General features: G+C 37.2%; 1 protein-coding gene across 1 annotated transcript in view; it reads left to right on the forward strand.

The window, feature by feature from the left end:
* Positions 1 to 13,184, forward strand: part of LOC103275265 (HEAT repeat-containing protein 5A) — a 72,200-nt gene that overhangs the window by 3,509 nt on the left and 55,507 nt on the right. Inside the window, exons 3-5 of the mRNA XM_008072670.2 lie at positions 1,430 to 1,538; positions 4,248 to 4,397; positions 5,085 to 5,259. Coding sequence (XP_008070861.2) covers positions 1,430 to 1,538; positions 4,248 to 4,397; positions 5,085 to 5,259 — 434 coding nt within the window. The remainder of the gene's footprint in view (positions 1 to 1,429; positions 1,539 to 4,247; positions 4,398 to 5,084; positions 5,260 to 13,184) is intronic.

The raw sequence follows: 13,184 nt of genomic DNA on the forward strand, positions 1-13,184 counted from the left end.
ACTGCACTCCAGTCTGGGCAATAGAGTGAGACTCCAACTCAAAAAATATATATATATATTTTAAGCATATTCAAAGTCTAGATTTGAGATTCAAAACATCTTCCTACAATTTTAGCAGTTGAGTGTTTAAGAAAAATATATTTAAAATTTTTCACATTTTTAGATGCTTTTTTTACTTTATTAGTTTTCGGTAGTGAAAATCAATAATAAATATCAGATAGGAAAGCACTCTTGTAAGATCTTAAAAAGAACAGCTTAATTCTTTTTCTGTAGGATTTAGTTTTTTTTATCATCTTTTTTAGAAAAGTCAGTGAGCCATGTGTGGTTCTACAGTAGTAATTCTATAGAAATTTGTATTGATCTAATTTTTACCTTATAACAATGTATTGTCTTATAAAGTTTTCAGATTTCATACTTGATAAGAACATTATTTCGTATCTTTACTATTATCTTTAAGTTCACCTTTAATTATCCAGTGTATGAAGCTGAGTTCTGTTGAAATGTTTTGCAGAATTTTGTTTTGTAACAAATTTGCGGGAGTAGAATCTTTGGGCTAAGATTTAGATTAATTGAAGATTGATATATCCTTATTCTTGTTGAAAGTGTAAGTATTTCATACCTATGTGTCATGCCTTAGGATTTAACCACAAGGTAGATTTTGGAAAATTTTCTCCTTTCAAATTCAAATTATATAATCACACTTTTCTTTTTTATTTTTATGTTTATTTTTATTTATTTATTTATTTTTGAGTTGGCATCTCACTCTGTCATCTAGGCTGGGGTTCAGTGGCATACTTTTGACCATCACAGCTTTAACCTGCTGGGCTCAAGCAATCCTTCTGACTCAGCCTTCCAAGTAGCTGGAACTGTAGGCGTGCACCAGCACACCGGCTAATTTTTTTTACTTATTGTAAAGATGAGGTCTTGCCAAGTTGCCCAGGCTGGTCTTGAACTCCTGAGCTTAGGCAATCCTCTTGCCTTTGCCTCCCAAAGTGCTGGGATTGCAGGCATAAGCCACTGTGCCCAACTTTAAATAATCAAAATTTTCAGCAAAAGATGCCAGAGTGGATACCCATATACAGAAGAATGAAGGTAGACCCTTCTATCACATCATATACAAAAAAATAAATTCAAAGTGAGTCATAGATCTAAGTGTAGCAGCTGGAACTATAAAACTCTTAGGGAAAAAACATAGGAGTAAGTCTTTGTGACCTTGAATTAGTCAGTGGTTTCTTAGATATAACACCAAAAGAACAATTGACAAAAGAAAATATAAATAAATGAGACTTCATCAAAATTAAAAATGTTTGTGTTTCAAAGGATATTACCAAGAAAGTGATTTTTTAAGTAGTCACCCTTACATATTATAAGATCTTTTTATTCATATTTTTTAAGCCTTGACTGATTTCTAATTTAAATGTTGTTTCAGTGCTGCTGTGGTATGTTTGGGTTCCTTGTACAAGAAGTTGGGTAGAATACTGGGTAACACCTTTACTGATACGGTGGGGAATATTCTTAAAGCTATGAAGAGTGCTGAGGTAAGTAACTACAAGGTCAACCAAATAATGAAAAGATAACATACATAGATCTGTACTTTCTTAAGCCAATAAAAGATCTTTATATATGATAAGCATACATTGAAGTGTATATAAATATATCCATAAATTAAATATTGCTAGGTGATACACAGTACATACTCTGTATATTGAATCCTTGTTATAAAAATAATAATGCAAAAGAATTTCTTGTACTCATAGAATTTCTTGAATTCATATAAATTCAAGTGAGCAAAAACTAAGGTATTCCACTGGCAGATCCATCCCTGCTCTCATATCTCACTCCACATTTTCCATTTGATGCTGCTTACTGGTGTCAGAGCAAGTGCTTATCTCCAGGGACTGCATAGTTGGTAACCAATGTATACCTGATAGATAAATTAGTTACTGCATTTAGCATCAGAAGGTGGTAAGGAATTGGGGGGAAGGAATGGGGATGACATGTGACCAGAATTGGATGACCTTTTAATTGCCATGAGATTATATTTTCATCCTTATCTTCCTCATTGATATAGTTGTATCATTTATACTCTGGAATACCATTTGTTTTTAAGATAAGATATGGTAATCTCTTGCCAACTATAATTTTACCAGTTTTGAAATTAAAGTATTTACATGTTTATCAGAAGTTTTAAAGCTGTGATCCCTGGTAAGTAAAAATAACTTAGCACCTTTAAAATAAAAACAGCTGGGCATGATGGCTTGTGCCTGTAATCCCAGCTCCTTGGGAGTATAAGGTGGGAGAGTCACTTGAGGCCAGAAGTTTGAGACCAGTCAAGGCAATGTAGCAAGATTCCATCTTTAAAAAAAATTAATAAAAACAGATGTCTACAAGAACTTTTAATTACTGAGATGTAGCCATTTTATTTTATTAATTATTTTATGATTCGGTTTCTCACTCTCACACAGGCTGGAGTGCAGTGGCATGCTTACAGCTACCACAGCCTCAATCTGCTAGGCTTAGACAATCCTTCCGCCTCAGCCTTTCAAGTTGCTAGACCTATAGATGCAGGCCACCATGTCTGGTTAATTTTTTTTACTTATTATAGAGATGAAGTCTCACCAAGTTTCCCAGGTTGGTCTTGAACTCCTGGACTCAGGCAGTCCTCTCGCCTCTGCTTCCCAAAGTGCTGGAATTACAGGCATGAGCCACCACTCCCACCAGATGTAGCCATTTTAAACTTTTTTTCCACTTAACCACCTCCATTGACTTACCTATGCTACTTTTTAGGCCCCGTGGTTAACAGAGGATTATCATTCTGTAGCTATCAAACATTTTGAAGATCTTGATAAGTATTTTATTGCTTCCCTATTTTAGATCTTTATGATTTAGTTGGTCAGGCACCACAACATTTCACAGATATCAAAAGGTATTCCTGCTTTTTATTCACATCCACCAGTGATACACAACATTTGAAACTGGGATACAAGAAAGTTCAGAAGTTTCTCACTAGCATCATTTTATTATGTCCACCTGTGACTCTTGAGCTCCTTTAAACAAATATAAATTAGTAATATTACTATGAAAATTATACTTGATACTGCTCTTCGTCTTGCTTCAACTTTACCTCCCTTCAGTGGCCTTAACTTCCAAGGATATAGAAATCACTTGTAATTATTTAGTAAAACATTGATAATACAAGCAGCTACTATTTCTTTACTGTTTACTATGTGCCAGACACTGTGGTGAATGTCTACCCATGAGGTTTGTCTTAGCCTTATTTTATAGAAGAGGAAATAAGTAAGAACCAAAGTCATAACTACTGAGGGTCAGAGACACATCCAAACCCAGGTTTTTAAAATTCTGTAGCTAAGACTTTTAACTTGTGGGTTAAACTGTTCTAATCAGTAAATGATGACAAGATGTTAATAGCTTCCAGATCTATTGAGCATTTGTTGTATGTGTGGCATGTGGCAGACACTTTGCATGTATTAACTCATTTCCCCCTTACAACAATTTATGAGGCAGATGCTCTTACCTCCAGTTTATCGATAGAGACAAATTTGCCCAAGGTTATATAGCTAGTAGGTGGCAGACTGGCATTCTTAATATGTTACCTCATATTACAGCAACCATTTATTGAATGCTTAAATGACATGCAAGCTTTGTGCTAGGTACTTTTCATATAATTTTATTTAATCTTGTTATTTAATCTTCACATCAACTCTATGAAATTTATATTGTGTTGAAATGTAATGTATACAAGTAACACTTTTTAAATAGTAAATACTTTATAAAATAGAAACTAGGCCGGACTTGATGGCTTAGCCTATAATCCCGGCACTTTGGGAGGCCAATGCAAGTAGATTACCTGAGCCTGCAGGTTCGACACCAGCCCGGGCAACTTGGCAAGACCTTGTCTCTACAATAAATAAAAAATTAGCCAGGTGTGGTAGCCCACGCCTGTAGTTCAGGCTATTTGGAAGCTGAGGCGAAAGGATCACTAGACCCCAGCAGGTCCACACTGGGGTAGCTGCGAGTGTGCCACTGCACTCCAGCCTAGGCGATGTCGTGAGACTCCAAATTAAAAAACAAACAAACACACAAACTATTATTTCTTGATGTCAGGATGGACTAGATAGTATATGCAAAAATCTGAGTATTTCTCCAGTGTGGGGGATAAATACCAATGCTATTTTTACAGTGGAATTATTTTCTTATTTATTCTTTAATTCTTTTCTTTCTGGTAGTCTCAAGGGCGATATGAGATTATGCTGAGTCTACAAAACATACTAAATGGACTAGGAGCTACTGCTGCACCTTGCCACAGAGATGTTTATAAAGCTGCTAGATCCTGCTTAACAGATAGATCCATGGCTGTTCGTTGTGCTGCTGCAAAGGTAAAATGATCTAATAAGCAGGCTTTTAAAAGTTAATATAAGGAAAATTAAATCAATCTCTATGAAAGCATTAGTGACATGTACATGATTTTATAGCTGTAATCTTGGTAATCAGTTAGTACTATCTCATTTTAACATATGAAACTGAGACCCAAATTTGTTTGAATTTCCCAAGGTTTGAGCAGTTAACAACACATTGTCAGAAGGTAGGAAATTTAAATTTCCAGACTCTTAAGTATTCATTCTCCCCTATGTTTTGTCTTTGTTATTATGTAGACTAAAATTTACATGTAAGGTTTATGTTGTTTCCAAGTGGTTTTTGTTTTTTGTTTTGCTTTTATCATCTTAACATTGTTGGTTAGATAATACAGTACATTTTTTTAATGTTGGAATTACTCTCCTAGTTGCTGTTAGCCAACAGATTGTTTCTAAGGCATTTTTTAATAACCTACTCAGTTAGAATTGGGTCCTCCTTCTACCTTTTTTAGGTTCATTGGCTTATATAGTATAACCTCTATGACTTTTAGTAAGTATTCATTTGTTGTTCCTACGATCATTTGTGTATTATTTTATTAGATTTGCATTTGTGCATTATTTTGATAGACCTTGATCAGTTTCTGCAACTTATGTAGCTCGTAACCTAACATTTATATTTTTTTATTAATTTCTGTTTGTCCATTTGAATAGTGTCTGCTTGAACTTCAGAAGGAAGCCATTTTTATGTGGAGTACAGACCTGGACAGTGTGACAACGTTATGTTTTAAGTCCTTTGAAGGTTCTAATTATGACGTGCGGATTTCAGTTTCAAAGCTATTGGGCACAGTATTGGCTAAAGCTGTAATTTCTAAACATCCAGGAACAGGTAAATTTATTGACTAATTTTCAGAACATTTTCTGTATTTTTTTTCCCAGTTGATTTAAGCAAGTACACATGGCATTACAGCTACCCATTATTACTCTTGAAGCATAATATAAATCAGTTTTAACTCACAAACATTGCTATATGTTCTGAGATTTCATTCACAAATAATTCAATAAAAATTTGAGAAAAAATACAAGTACTCTTGAAGTATAGTGTGCTTTATTAAATCATTGTCTTCCTTTTACATTATGGCCCCATTTTAAAAAAGTAAAATGAAGTGTTATCCAGTAAGAATACTATTTACATCTTGAATTATTATTTTTTAAGGTAGCATACATCTGATTATATACATTTGGCTTAGCATTTTCTAGGTTGGTGCAAGGGAGCAAATGATGTAGATAATTTCAAACAGATATTTGAAATTTACTATATTTAGACAGTTTTGCTTTGTATTAGTTTTTAATTCCCTGTGCATACACTTATAGGCAGTTAACAAGAATGAGACTTTTTTTAAAACAAAGGGCATTGCTGGGATTAAATCTACAGTATAGCTGGGCTCGGTGGCTCAGTTTGTAATCCCGCACCTTTGGGAGGCTGAGGTGAGTGGATTGCCTGAGCCTGCGGGTTCGAGACCCGCCTGGGCAGCGAGACCTCATCTCTACAATAAATCAAAAAATCATCCGGGCCTGGTAGCGCATGCCTGTAATTCCAGTTACTTGGAAGGCTGAGGCGGAAGGATCGCCAGAGCCCAGCAGGTCGAGGGCTGCGGTGGCCGGGAGCGGTCACTGCTCTCCAGTCTGGGTGACAGATTGAGACTCCAAATCAAAAATAATAAATAAATAAATAAATAAATAAATCTACAGTATATATAAACCACTGGTAAATAATTGAAAGCTTACTTTATTCTATCTCCAAAGATTAAATCTGACACAAATGAAAATGTGTCTGTTCTATAGAATCTTTCTTCTGAAACATCCACTGACCAAAAACTCTGGCATCACCTGGACTTTTAAGAAATGTAGAAACCCAGGCCCTACCCAGCTTATTAAATCAAAGTTCTCATTTTAACAAGACCTCAAGATAATTTGTTTGCAAATTAAATTTGGGGACGCATTGCTTTGGAAATTGTTTGCTGTTAATATAAAGGAAGATTTTCTAAAGCAGTTTCTCAACCAAAGAGGTGACAGAAGACAGGATTACAACATATTGGAAACATTAACAAACTCTTCAACCTCCTCATTCTTTAATATAAAGGAGGATTTTCTAAAGCAGTTTCTCAACCAAAGAGGTGGCAGAAGACAGGAATTACAGCATATTGGAAACATTAACAAACTCTTCAACCTCCTCATTCTCCATTTGGGACCTACAGACTTAAAAGTTATAATAAGGAATTTTTATTTTTACTGTGATTCTCCTAGTCTTATAACTCATTATAAGACTTTCTTATTTATGGTAGGGGTGTTGGGAGAAGAAAGAGGGAAGCCATAAACTTCAAACCAGAAAGAAAAGATTTGTTGAATGTATTTAAGAAGTTAAATCGTAAACCACTTAAGAAATTGAAATTAGAAGGCATATTTAATCAGACCCTCTTGAAAGTGTGAATTGCTCATTTCTGTAAATGCATAATTAATACTAGCACACAGTTGCAGTGAAAAACCAAATGTAGAATTGTATAAGTGTGAATAATATTTAAATTTTATACCCTTGTGTAATAACACTAAACTAATTCCAGCATTTTTGTAATGAGTCTAAGCAAAGGGACCAAATTAGCTTCATCCACACTAAAAAACTTTATTTTGTTAGAAAGATTCTATCATCTTGCATCTGTAAGTTCTGCCTTGTGTTATAATTGAGTTATTTTCATACAATTAAAAAGTGATCTAGGACGGGTTTGGTGGCTAAGCCTGTAATCCCAGCACTTTGGGAAGCTGAGGCGAGGTAATTGCCTGATCCCCCAGGTTCAAGACCAGCCCGGGCAAATTGGCGAGACCTCGTTTTTACAATAAATTTAAAAAAACTAGCCGGGCTTGGTGTCTCAACCTGTAATCCCACGCCTTTGGGAGGCTGAGGTGAGTGGATTGCCTGAGCCCGCAGGTTCGAGACCCGCCTGGGCAGGCGAGACCTCATCTCTACAATAAAAAAAAAAAAAAAATTAGCCGTGCGTGGTAGCGCGTGCCTGTAATTCCGGCTACTCGGAAGGCTGAGGCGGAAGGATCGCTGGAGCCCAGTAGGTCGAGGCTGCAGTGGCCGGGAGCGACCACTGCACTCCAGTCTGGGCAACAGAGTGAGACTCCAACTCAAAAAAAAAAAAAGTGATCTAGATGTCATAATGGTTTTTTTTTTTCAAGTAGGTTACTAAGAATTAGCACCATAGTTCTCAATAATTTGGAAAGCAAAGCTGGATGCAGTATGAGAATCCCAGCAACTCGAAAGACTGAAGCAGGAGGATCGCCTGTGGCCAGAAGTTCAAGGCCAGCCTGGGCAACACAGCGAGACCCTGTCTATTTAAAAAAATTCTTAAACTTAACTAGGCATGATGGCGTGTACCTCTAGTCCCAGCTACTTGGAATTTGATGTAGGTGGGAAGATCACTTGAGCCCAGGAGTTTGAGACTGCAGTGAGCCATGCTTGCACTGCTGCACCCCAGCCTGAGATACAGAGTCCCTGTTGCTTAATTAAAAACAAACAAACAACAACAACTTTGCTTCAAAACACAGTGGTTTGAACAACTCAAACACAATTTACAAAGATTATGAGATAAAGATAGGTGGTATAGCATACCAAGGCACTTAAAAAGTAGGGAATGGGTATGAGTATCTTTCTGACATTGGGATAAGTTGTCCGGGATTTATGTAATCTTTTAAAATTACTTCCTTACCATGAACTTCAAGTACGTCTTTAACTATGACTGACAGTCATGCTTTATTTCCTTAGTCCATTCACTCTCCCACTTTCCTAATTGACTATTTTATACTTTCTTCTAGTCTCTAGCCTCTTCCCTCATCTTTTAGTTGATGGTCTGTCTTCCATAGACTCTATCACCTCTACCTACCTACCAGCATCTGTAACTGTATACTCTGACTTTCCTATTGTTACTAAAGATGAATTACCCATCTACTGTTAAAGCTCATCCTCTTACCTGCTGAAGAATATTGCTCTAAGACGACAACATTTTTCTACGTAATTTTTTCCCTCTCTACTGGATTGTTCACTACTAAAACATGCTTTTCTTTCAGTCATCTATCTCTTCTTGACCTCTACTTTACCAGCCAACAAGAGCCCCATTTCTGATCTTCTGTTTGCTGCAAAGTTCCTTAGAAGAGTTCTTGATACTTACTGTCCCTATTTCCTGTCTTCCCATATCTTTCAAACCCATGTCAATAGGGTTTTCCCCCCAATCACTCTACCAAACTGTTCTTGTTAATAAGGTCACCAGTCACCTCCATGTTCATTCATTCACTCAACAAAATTTTTTTATTGTGCTAAGAACACTTAGCATGAGATGTACCCTCTTTTAAAAAAAAAAAAAAAAAGTCCCCTTTGAGCAGATCTACCTTCTTCACAAATTTTTGTAATTTATGATACAATACTGTTGACTATAGGTACAATGTTGTACAGAAGATATTTGGAACTTACTCATCTTTTTTAACTGCAACTTTATGCCTGTTAATAGTAACTCCCTATTTTATTTCCTCCTGCAAGCCTCTGGCAACCACCATTCTACTCTTTGATTCTATGAAATTGACGGTTTTAGATAGGTCATTTTAGTGGAATCATGGACTATTTGCCTTTCTGTGACTAACTTATTTCATTCAGCATAATGTCCTCCATGTACATTCATGATGTCACATCTTGCAGAATTTTCTTTTTTTAAAAACTTAGTAGTATCCCATTTTATCTATATACCATATTTTCTTTATCCATTCATCTGTTGATGGACATTTAGGTTGTTTTTCCATCTTGACTGTTGTGAATAGTGCTATAGTGAACATGGTAGTGCTAATATCTTTTTGAAATTCTGATTTTGATTCTTTTGGATAAATACCCAGAAGTAGGATTGCTCTATCAATTGGTAGTTCTAGTTTTAATTATTTAAGGAACTTTCGTACTATTTTCCATAGCAACTGCATCCTTTTTCATTCCCAACAATGCATAAAGGTTCGGTTTCTTCACATCCTCACCAACTTTTGTTGTCTTTTGTTTTTTGGATAATAACCATCCTAACAGATATGGTTTTGATTTGCATTTTCCTGATGTTTAGTGACACTGAACATCTTGTCATGTCCCTGTTGGCCTTTTGTATATCTTCTTTTTCTTTAGCAAATATTTATTAGGTGCTTATAGAACCCATTCTGAGAATGTGGAATATGTTATTGAACAAAACAGATAAACACCCTTGCCCATGTGGAGCTTGTGTTCTTATATTTAGCCTTGCTAAAGCCAGCAGGCAGTTCAGTTATCTTACTTGACTTTTCAGTTAATCTAATGCCATATTCTTATTTCTCTTGGCTTTTAGGATCCCTTGCTTTCTTGGCTTTTCTTCCTTCTCACTAGAAATTCCTGGACAGTCCTCTTTGAAGTTCCTTGTCTTCTAGAGGAAAAGGCTCATGGCCTAGTACTTGTTTTTTTGCTCTTCTCTACATATACTCATATTATTGTGATCTTATCCAATCTCATGCTTAAATTCCATCTCTGTATCAGAAACCCCTGAGTTTTTATATATATATATTTGTTTTTTTTGTTTTTTTTTTTTTGAGTCGGAGTCTCACTCTGTCGCCCAGACTGGAGTGCAGTGGCCGCTCCCGGCCACCGCAGCCTCGGCCTGCTGGGCTCCGGTGATCCTTCCGCCTCAGCCTCCTGAGTAGCCAGAATTACAGGCATGCGCTACCATGCCCGGCTGATTTTTTGACTTATTGTAGAGATGAGGTCTCCCTGCCCAGGCGGGTCTCGAACCCGCAGGCTCAGGCAATCCACTCGCCTCAGCCTCCCAAAGGCGCAGGATTACAGGCTGAGCCACTGAGCCAGGCTTGAGTTTATATTTTTAACCCAGTCTTCTGTCCTGGACACCAGACTCTCATATCCAGCTACTAGTTTGGATGTATATTTAATGTTTCAAGTTAACATAGATTAAATGGAATGTTTGACCTCCCCTCCTCCACACATACACACGCCTGCTCTACTTTCATAGTTGCTTATATAAGTTGATGACAACACTGCCCTTCCAAGTCTTCAGCCCAGAATTCATGACATCACCTCTTACACTCAATGTCTGTTCTATTTAACTGTCTGAAAACAAATTCAGAATCAATGCTATTAGAGAAATGGCTAATTCTGGGGTTAGGGTAGGGGAAGCCCAAGAAGAGCCTGGAACTTGTGCTGAAAAGTAAAGAGCTTCCACTGACCAGCTTTCTAAAGAGACTTTCACTGGTCAATCCAGGCCAGTATTAGAATCAAAATGAGTATTGACAAATGGATTATAACTTATTAAATAAAAAAGGAATCTATGAGTGTATACAAAATATAAATAAATAAAGAAGGGGAATCCTTTTTACAGTGGAATGTCAACTAATAATTTATGCAGGTAGGAATCCTCAGGAGTTTTGGATAAATGTTTGATGGATTACAGGATATTTATGCTTAGTATTGCCATATACATTGCATAGTAATTACAAATGATAATTTTGTAGTGGAAAAATCTGGAAAATTCACCTTGAACAAATGTTCAAAGATAATATCTCCAATGTAGGGACAGACTGACACCATGCCTGACAGTGCCTTTTGATGTTATAAATTGAAGAAGATACAGTATCACTTAGGCAATTCTCTGCCAAAAATTCGGAGGAAATGCCAGACAAACTCAAATCAAGGGCCATTCTCTAGAACTGGCCATAAATGTATTCTTCAGCAGTGAGAAAGTAATGAGGAAAAAATGATGAGTCTGGGTGAAAGGCACAGTCATGCATTGCTAAACAACAGAGATACTTTCTGAGAAATGCATCATTAGGTGATTTTTGTCATTGTGGGAATATCATAGAATGTACTTACACAAACCTACATGGTACAGTTTACTGCAGACACAGGCTATATGATATAGTCTTATTGATCCTAGGCTACAAATCTGTACAGCATGTTGCTATATTGAATACTGTAGGCAGTTTTAGTACAATGGTAGGTATTTTGTATCTAAACATAGAAACGGTACAGCAAAAATATATACAAGATTTTTTTTTTAATGGTATACCTGAATAGCGTACTTGCCAGGTATGTGGCTTGCAAGACTGGAAGTTGCTCTGGGCAAATCAGGGGTGAGCAGATGTGAAGACCTAGGACATTACTGTATACTACTGTAGACTTTATAAGCACTGTGCTCTTAGGCTACACTAAATTTATAAAAAAATATTTTTAATCCTCATTTCCAAACAAAAAATATTCTTGATTCTTTTGTAATATTTTTTGTAATAACATTTAGCTTAAAAACATACATTGTATAGCTGTATAAAAATATTTTATTTATATCCTTGTTCTGTAAGCTTTTTCTCTTATTTTCTTCTTTTTTTTGAGTCTCACTCTGTCGCCAGGCTGGAGTGCAGTGGCACACTCATGGCCACCGCAGTCTCAACCTGCTGTGCTGAGGCGATACTTCCACCTCAGCCTTCCAAGTAGGTAGAACCACAGGCATGTGCTACCATACCTGGCTAATTTTTTTATTTACTGTAGAGACGAGGTCTCACCAAATTGGTCTCGAACCTCTGGACTCAGGCAATCCTCTTGCCTCTGCCTTCCAAAGTTCTGGATTACATGGTTGAACCACCCCCCCGGCCTTTTTAAAACTTTTTAACACAAACATTAGCCTAGGCCTAAATAAGGTCAGGACCATCAATATCACTGTCTTCCACCTCCACATCTTGTCCCACTGGAAAGTCTTCAGGGGCAATAACACTCATGGAGCTGTCATTTCTTATGATAACAATGCCTTCTTCTGGAATCTCTCCTAAAGGACCCACCTGAAGCTGTTTTATAGTTAACTTTTTTTTTTTTTTTGAGTTGGAATCTTACTCTGTCACCCAGGCTGGAATACAGTGGTGTGCTCACGGCCACCCCAGCATTGACCTGGGCTCCGGCAATCCTTCCACCTCAGCCTTCCAAGTAGCCAGAACTATGGGTACACGCTACCACACCCAGCTAATTATTTATTTATTTACTTATTGTAGAAACGAAGTGTCTCCAAGTTGCCCAGGCTGATCTCATACCCATGGGCTCAGGTAATCCTCTCACCTCAGCCTCCCAAAGTGCTGGGCTTATAGGTGTGAGCCACCAAACTCGGCCTACAGTTATCATTTTTTAATAGGAGTACATTCTAAAATAATGATAAAAAATATAGTAAATACATAAACTGACCGGGCTCATACTTGTAATCCCGGCACTTTGGGAGACTAAGGCAGGACAATTGTTTGAGGCCAAGATTTTGAGACCAGCCTGGACAATAAAGCAAGACCCTGTTTCTACAAAGAATAAAATAACTGGCAATGGTAACATGGTCCTGTGGTCTTAGCTACTCGGGAGGCCAAGGCAGGAGTATCACTTGAGCCCAGAAGTTGGAGTCTGCAGCAAACTGTGATTGTGCCATTGCATTCCAACCTGGGCAATAGAGCCGAGACCCTGTCTCTTCAAACAAACAAACAAACAATACAAAAGCCAGTAGTTTATTATCATTATCAAATATCATGTATTATACATAATTATATATGCTGTGCTTTTGTATAAAGGGCAATACAGTAGATTTGTTTACACCATCATTACCGAAGACACGAGGGGTGTGTTAAGACATCACTAGATAGCCGGGCTCTGTGGCTCAACCTGTAATCCCGCGCCTTTGGGAGGCTGAGGTGAGTGGATTGCCTGAGCCCGCGGGTTCGAGACCCGCC

The sequence above is a fragment of the Carlito syrichta genome, unplaced genomic scaffold (genome assembly GCF_000164805.1).
Source record: "Carlito syrichta isolate Samal-C Ts95f unplaced genomic scaffold, Tarsius_syrichta-2.0.1 Scaffold315394, whole genome shotgun sequence".
In the NCBI taxonomy this organism is placed as follows: Eukaryota; Metazoa; Chordata; class Mammalia; order Primates; family Tarsiidae; genus Carlito; species Carlito syrichta.